General features: G+C 36.1%; 1 protein-coding gene across 1 annotated transcript in view; it reads left to right on the top strand.

The window, feature by feature from the left end:
* The first annotated feature begins 6,832 nt into the window (after window positions 1–6,832).
* The window catches only part of LOC118600054 (tenascin-X-like), a 5,792-nt gene continuing 4,369 nt past the window's right edge, over window positions 6,833–8,255 (top strand). Inside the window, exons 1-3 of the mRNA XM_036216696.1 lie at window positions 6,833–7,218; window positions 7,430–7,681; window positions 7,851–8,111. Coding sequence (XP_036072589.1) covers window positions 6,837–7,218; window positions 7,430–7,681; window positions 7,851–8,111 — 895 coding nt within the window. The 5' untranslated portion in view covers window positions 6,833–6,836. The remainder of the gene's footprint in view (window positions 7,219–7,429; window positions 7,682–7,850; window positions 8,112–8,255) is intronic.

The following is an 8,255-nucleotide window of genomic DNA, read 5'->3' as shown; positions in this document are numbered from 1 at the left end:
TAAATTGTATTTAAAAACTAACCTTCTGCTAAATTGCATTTTAAAAGCAAAATTTTAATTTTCTTTCCACTATTCGAATTTTTTGTTTTGTGAATGCACTTCATGTAAGACACTATAGAAAGTAACTGCATGACTTGTCGAATGCCTAAATCTTCAAAACCATAATTCTTCACTCCTTCTCATCTGCAGCTCCTCTAAATGTAGAGATCTTCAAGTTAATTGGACTAAATGACACCAGCATGACTCTGCAGTGGACTAAGGTCAGAGGTACTGGTTATTTCCTGCAGTATAATCAACAATGGAAAACTATTCCTGCATCAGATGAAGATGGACCAGTAACTTTCACCGTCTCATCACTCAATCCTGCCACTGAATACATGTGCACTCTCTACTCTGTGTTTGAGAACGCCAGAAGCAGCAAAGTAATACAACTGAGAGTTTTTACTGGTAAGAAGTTCCTGTATTTTCAGTTTTAAATGACAGAAACTTAAACATGCACTGATTCGCTACGGTTGTGTTGTTGTGTTGCATTTTCAAAATTATGGTATACTGCACCCTGTTAACAGGTTGTATTTTCTCCTTTCATGTTTATTTAAATGTAGACCACCAGCATCGTCTCTGTGGAGAGGAGTTTTGTCCTTCTGACCACGTCTGCAGTGAAGTCAATGGAACTTTCCAATGTCTGGATGGCTGTCAGCACTACACAGAACTAAATGATGACTGGCTTTCTGAATACAACATCAATGGGATCTCCTTGTGCAATGGAAAATATTATTTATCAGATTGGTACCGACTGTTTGTTGGACAGAGCAGTGCTCGAATTCCTGAAACATGTGTTCAAGAGAGCAGATGTAGCTCTTATCGTATTTGGGCAACATCACCTCATCCTGTATACTACAATGAAACTGATATTGTCTATACAACCAGTGCAATGGATAGTGATTGCTACTACTCTAATTACTATAGCAGTGTGTTGGCAAGACTCTGCTATGGAGACTACTATGTGTACAAACTTTCAACACTGCCCGTTTGTGGCTACTCTTATTGTCCAGGTAAGTCATCATAAGCTCTTACATTGAAAAGTTACTTAACGCTTCTAAAACACATTTTTGTAGGAATGCATTGCAAAAAAAATGACAATCAATTAAAGTTTTTTTTTTTCTGTTTCAGTTCCTCCTCATGGTTTCAGATCATCAGGACAAAATGAGACCAGCATCACTCTGCTGTGGAATCCAGTGAACAGCAGTGTCAGGTTTGTTCTACAGTTTAATGGAACAGAAACAAACATCAGTGCTCCAGCTGGAAGTGAACCAGGAACTTATACAGTCTCATCTCTGAGTCCTGCAACTAAATACACATTCAGTCTCTTCTCTGTGTTTGAGAACATCAGATGCAGTGGAATCAGCATTGATGCCGTCACTGGTGAGAAATGAGAACAGTTTTCAATTAATGCAAAATTCTATTTTCTTATACAATAAATACAGTGTTTTTGGTAAAATTAAAGTAAAGTGTTGCAATTGCAATGACGGGAAAATACATTTTTGTAATTCATCACTATAAAAAACAAGCTAAATGTAATGCCAAAAGAATAGGCTGAAATATGAAAAACACTATAATTTCAATGCTGGTTTGAAACTAATTACTCCAGATCCAGGATTCAATCTAAAGTTTTAAAGATACCTGGCAGTTACCTCTAATATGGTATTGAAACAGGATTGGATCACCAAAACCAAATCCTAATCATCAGTATCAAATTTGGCTTAAACGACCCAATTTCATATCAGGATCCAATCCTGATCTTATCTTAATTTTAAAAATGAGAATTTTTCTGTCCGTAGCTCAAAGTGGGACCTAAAGGTGATTCTGTGTCTGTTTCTAATTTTGAAATGAGTTTATTTACCATCCAAAAAGAAAAAAAAATATATATATATATATATATATATATATGTTTAACCCTTCCGCTCTCTTTGGGGTCCAGTTGACTCCAACCACATATTGATATGTGATTTCTTCCATGACAAAGGTGGACAGGATTTTATGTCTGTCATGGACATTAGTGAAACTCAAAAATCAAAGATAAAAAAAAGTTCAGCGCACTGTCTTGGTGGGTCCAGATAGCAAACCCTATCTTATACTTAATTCTTAACTTTACAAAAACATGTTGGGGAAAAAAAGGCAAAATACTTTTGCAAAACTCTTTTTAGGTTTTTATTTTCAGATATGCGTCATACAAAAAGCACTTTAGGTTCTGTCCAATGAACAAAAACAGTGTCTTAAGAATAAATTTACAATGAAGAATATGCAATGCATCTTTATCGAATAATTTTAAATTTCAACATGCCTTCTCAATAAATCTGAAAAAAATTAGATTCAGCACCTTCATAATGCCACTGCTGTTTTAGAAAGACATGTTTCCCCTTTTTAAAAAATCTTATTCTACAGACAAGACCATTTGGATTTTTCAAAATAAACCGATATTCATCAAGGCCAAACACAACCAGTCATTCGCACACAGACACACACAAAAGAACAACAGGACAACTGTTAAACATTCAAACACAAAGAATACAAAAGAAAAGCAAGTGTTCTGCTGAATGAATCATGCTTGATTCAGCAGAGGTATCACAAAAGCGACATTCTACTACGAATACTTATTAAAGAATTGTCATCCTAGGTCAAGAGTTCTGCAGACTTCTGCATTGCTGAAGAAAGCTCTGCCTTTTCTAGTCTCTTATCATACAAGTAGGACAAATCTAGAATTCCCCATTTTGACGGATCTAAGAGATTTCAGCAATACCGTAAAAATGTTTGATCTACGGAGTTAGATCAGACGATTTGGTAATCCAGATCACGTTAATCCTGATCCAAAGTTTTGAAAAACTGAGCAAAAATGTCTAACTATGCAAAATACATCTTTGCTCCTTCTCATCTGCAGCTCCTGAAAATGTAGAGATCTTCAAGTTAATTGGACTAAATGACACCAGCATGACTCTGCAGTGGAATAAGGTCAGAGGTACTGGTTATTTCCTTGAGTACAACCAACAATGGAAAACTATTCCTGCATCAGATGAAGATGGACCAGTAACTTTCACCGTCTCATCACTCAATCCTGCCACTGAATACATGTGCACTCTTTACTCTGTGTTTGAGAACGCCAGAAGCAGCAATGGAGTACAACTGAGAGTTTTTACGGGTGAGAAGCTTTTAGACTTTCACTGTTAGAAACCAAGACCAAAATACACACTGAATCACTACACTCCTTTTATTGTGTTGGACCTTTTTTTCAAGATTTTATGAACATTTCTTCAACTTTATTGTGTCTTTAATCAAAATATATTTGATCTTTTTAATAGTTTCTAACACTGCAATGTGTTATAACTAATATTTAAAATTTCTAACAGATTTCATTTTTTATTTCCGTGTTTGTATAAACATAGACTACCAGCATCTTCCTTGTGGACAGGGGGCTTGTCCTTCTGATCATGTCTGCTCTGAAGTCAATGGAACTTTCCAATGTCTGGATGGCTGTCAGCACTACACTGAACTAAATGATGACTGGCTTTCTGAATACAACATCAATGGGAACTCCTACTGTGGTGGAAATTATGAATCATCAGATTGGTACCGTATGTTTGTGGGAAAAAGCAATGCACAAATTCCTGAAACGTGTGTTCAAGAGAGCAGATGTAGCTCTTATCGTATTTGGGCAACAACACCTCATCCAGTTCGCTATAATGAAACTGATATTCTCTACACATATATTGCAATGGATAGCAACTGTGACAACAACTACAATTATTACTACTATTCATACTCTAAAAGCTTCATGACCAGACTCTGCTACGGAGACTTTTATGTGTACAAACTTCCAAGACTGCCAGGATGTGACCTCTCATATTGTGCAGGTAAATCATCATGATCTTTTCTTCAAAAATTTGGGTAACATTTGTGCATACATTCATTGCAAGACTGCATACCAAGTAGGGATAAAGCATGCAGCATGACTTTTTTTTTTTTTTTTTTTTTTTTGCTGAAAAAGAAAAAAATAACGAAAAGAAAAACAAGAGTTTGCAACTATTTTATTTATTCATTTTTTTTATTTTTATTTGTTTCAGTTCCTCCTCATGGTTTCAGATCATCAGGACAAAATGAGACCAGCATCACTCTGCTGTGGAATCCAGTGAACAGCAGTGTCAGCTTTGTTCTACAGTTTAATGGAACAGAAACAAACATCAGTGCTCCAGCTGGAAGTGAACCAGTAACTTATACAGTCACATCTCTGAATCCTGCAACTAAATACACATTCACTCTCTTCTCTGTGATTGAGAACGTCAGAAGCAGTGAAATCAGCATTGATGCAGTCACTGGTGAGAGATGAAAAGATAATACATTTTATCACACAAACAAAATACGATGCCAGAAATACAGTAGCATTTACACTAAAATGATTATATGTGATGTCATCCATAGAACTTCAAAAGAAAAGTGACAAAGTTTTCTCTATTCCCCCTAACAACATCCAGATAAAGGATCATTACACAGAAAAAATTACTTATCTTTTTTTTTTTATTAATCAATCGTACTGTGAATCAGTAAGCATAATTCAGCAACAATTGCGAATTTGAGCTGTAAAACAATTTAACTTTAAAAAAAGACTTTTCCCTATTTTCATATTTGTTTATGTGAAAGAAATTAGTTAGTTGCGGTTTACTGTACAGATAGAGCTGGGATGCATCCACAAAACTATGAAAATCAATGTTAAAATGACTGAATATACTGTATTGCAGAGGAGGTAGGTAATGAAAACCAGGAAAAGAACCTTGAGGAACACCAGAGGAAATGGATGAGGGTTGAGATTTAAAGAATTTTAGTTGGATAAACTGGGGAGTAATAAGGAAACCAGTGGAGGGGGGTGGACTTGATACCAACAGATGAAAGTCTGTGAAGGAGGAGGGAGTGAGATATCGTGTCAAATGCCACACTCTAGTCAGAGGATGGCGATGGTGATGAGTCCAGAATCAGCATTAGTGATTTTCAACAGTGCAGTTTCAGTCCTATGTAGGGGGTGATAACCTGACTGAAATGGCTCAAAGAGACTATTTTGATTGAGATTATAGTGGAGTTCAGAGGGGACAATTTCTCAAGTATTTTGGAGATGAAAGAGAGATCAGAAATAGGACGTAGAAATTGGGAATTGAACTGAGTTTTTCAGGATTGGCTTGACAGCAGCAATCTTGAGAAGTCAGAGGACAACGCTGGATGTCAGTGAAGATTGGATAGTAGCAACAATGAAGGGAAGAAGAGAGAGTGGGCAGGATCTAACCAGGGATGTTGGGAGGGGATCTAGCAGACATGCCAATGGTTTGGAGTTTTGGATAAGGTGTGATATTTCACTGTGATCAAGGAGCTGGAATGAGGAAAATGTATGGGTAGCAGAAAAATAGTGAGAAGGGATGGGAGCTCGGGTGGATGAACATATAGGCTGAAGCCAAGACTGTCCAAGCATGAGCAGAAGCCTCTGGTGAAGGGAAGAGTAATTGTTATTAGACATAGCTTTATTAATCCCTTTGGGACACACCCTGGGGGAAATAAGGTGGTGGGCAGCAGCCGTTCTCAACAGCGCTTTATCGAAGTGTATGTTAAAATCACCCATTACTATAACATTGGGAGAGAGAGATGACAGTGAGTGAGCAGTTAGAATTGATCCAGAAAGTCACTGTGTATAGCACATCAGTTGATCTTATATGTTTTTAAATGCAAATATAAACTATTGAAAACACAATACATTTTTAATGCAAAAGAAGCCTTAAAGACCTTTATGCTATTCATCTTCCTGTAAAGCAGCGTTTTATCATTTAGCTTTAATTTACCTATTTAATGGCTAAGATAAATGTAATCAAATGACAGTATTATATTGCAAGAGATTTCCAAAGTGTTTATTGACAGAAAGCATCAGATTGTAATATGTTTACACCTTAAGCACATTAATTTTTTGAAGAAATACTTGGAATTAAAAAACATCTTTACAGCCTTTTTCCTTTTTGTTTCAGCTCCTCAAAATGTGGAGACTTTCACAATGGTAGAAAAAAATGACAGAAGCGTCACTTTGCAATGGAGTAAAATAAACTTTGCCAGCTATGTTCTCCAGTATAATCAAGGATGGGTGAATATTTCTGCCTCAGATGGAGATGGACCAATAACTTTTACAGTTCCTTCTCTCAGTGCTAACACTTCCTACACTTTCACTCTTGTTTGTGTGCTTGAAAATGCCAGAAGTAGTGAAGTTCAACTTCAAGTTTCAACTGGTAAGTTCTTTCACTTTAAGAAAAACATATGTATTAATTGGTTATCAATAGTTTGTAATGATGGATAGAATAGTTACTGTTGCTTGCCATTAAAAAAAAATCATTTTGAGGATTAAAATCCTATAAAATAATAAAGGTTCTCTTAAATCCTGGTTTTGTCCTTAAGTTGAGTCATGTCATTTGTAATAATGAAGCCATTTGGATGAATGCTTAAACATTTCAACAAAAGTTTTAGTGTATTGACTCAACTTCATGACCTGACATCTAAAGGGATTACATTAAAAATGTGATATCCTTTGACCTTCTTCCAAGAAACAAAAACTGTTCCAACCACATCTTTCTTGATTTCTTAAAATAATCTTTTTGTGTGTTGAAAGTTTTATTCTTTCATTGTGTATTGTGAAAAAAAATCTAAATGAAATTATCAGCATGTATTTTAATGATTGTTTTCTTACAACTATAGATCCGCCATATTTTTCATGTGGACAGACCTTTTGTCCTCCAAACCAGGACTGTGTCTTCATCAATGGGATGGCTCAGTGTGGTGAAGCCTGTGAACATTACACTGAACTGAATGATGACTGGCTTTCAGAATATAATATAAATGGAAATTCATACTGTAATGGAGACTACTCCACTGAAGGCTGGTATCACATGTTTGTGGGACAAACCAGCGCTCAGATTCCTGAAACTTGTGTCCAAGACAGCAGATGTGACAGTTATACCCGTTTACAGATGACACAACCTCATCCAACTCAATATAATCAAACTGTAACACGCTCTTTGTGTTACAATACTGGTATTAACTGTTACTGCTACACCTCCTACGCTATTAAGGTCAAACTCTGCTATGAAGATTTCTATGTCTACAAACTTCAAAGACTGCCAGGATGCAACACTGCGTATTGTGCAGGTAATGCTTTGTTATTAAACTGATCTGTTTCTGGTTTTGTTAATTACAATTATTGTCTTGGCATTAGTGTTTCCTTGCTCTATTTAAAGTAAACTACATACTGCATGGTCATACTACAGGTCATCAGTCCATTAGGAGTAACCACATATTTGCTGGAATGATGTGTCTATTATCGAGCTAAGACATTTACAGGTGTTTCTTTGTGTTTCAGTTCCAAATCACAGCTTCAGAGCAGCTGGTCAAGATGAAACCAGCATCACTCTGCGGTGGGACAAAGTCAACAACAGTGTCAGCTTTGTTCTCCTGTTTAATGGAACAGAAACAAACATCAGTGCTCCAGCTGCAGATGACTCTGTAACTTACACAGTGTCATCTCTGACTGCTGCAACTAAATACACATTCACTCTCTTCTCTGTGTTTGAGAACGTCAGAAGCAGTGGAATCAGGATTGATGCAGTCACTGGTGAGTTAAAATTTGAAAAACCTATAAATTAACATTATTAGTAAATTTGTCCCAATGCTCCTACTTACCTTCTGAATCATATTTACAAAAGACAGAACAAATCAGATTTACTGCTGTCACAACTTAATTTTTCTAATTCTAATTTGTTCTTCTTTGTTTTCTTCTTTAGCTCCTCCAAATGCAGAAATATTCAATTTAATAGAAAAAAATGACACCAGTGTCACTCTGCAGTTGAGTAAGCCAAACTACAGTGGTTATTTACTTGAATATCAATTTAGTTATCCTCAGAGGATCTTTGCTGCATCAGATGCTGATGGACCAGTAATCTATACAGTCCCATCTCTCAATCCTGCCTCTAAATACACATTCACTCTTTTCTCTGTATTTGAGAATGCCAGAAGCAGTGGAGTACAACTGACAGTCACTACTGGTAAGAAATTGTACTTTGCCTACCTTTAAATGTGCAAAATGTATTTTTCGTCACTATTTTTTTCAAGCATATAGAAAGAAGTGGGGAAAGAATTAGATGCTAAATTCTTATTTTTATTAGTGACATGTCCAGAAAACAACAGGT

This window comes from Oryzias melastigma, linkage group LG18 (genome assembly GCF_002922805.2).
Source record: "Oryzias melastigma strain HK-1 linkage group LG18, ASM292280v2, whole genome shotgun sequence".
Lineage (NCBI taxonomy): Eukaryota > Metazoa > Chordata > Actinopteri > Beloniformes > Adrianichthyidae > Oryzias > Oryzias melastigma.
This window is presented reverse-complemented; position numbering and strand designations above follow the sequence as displayed.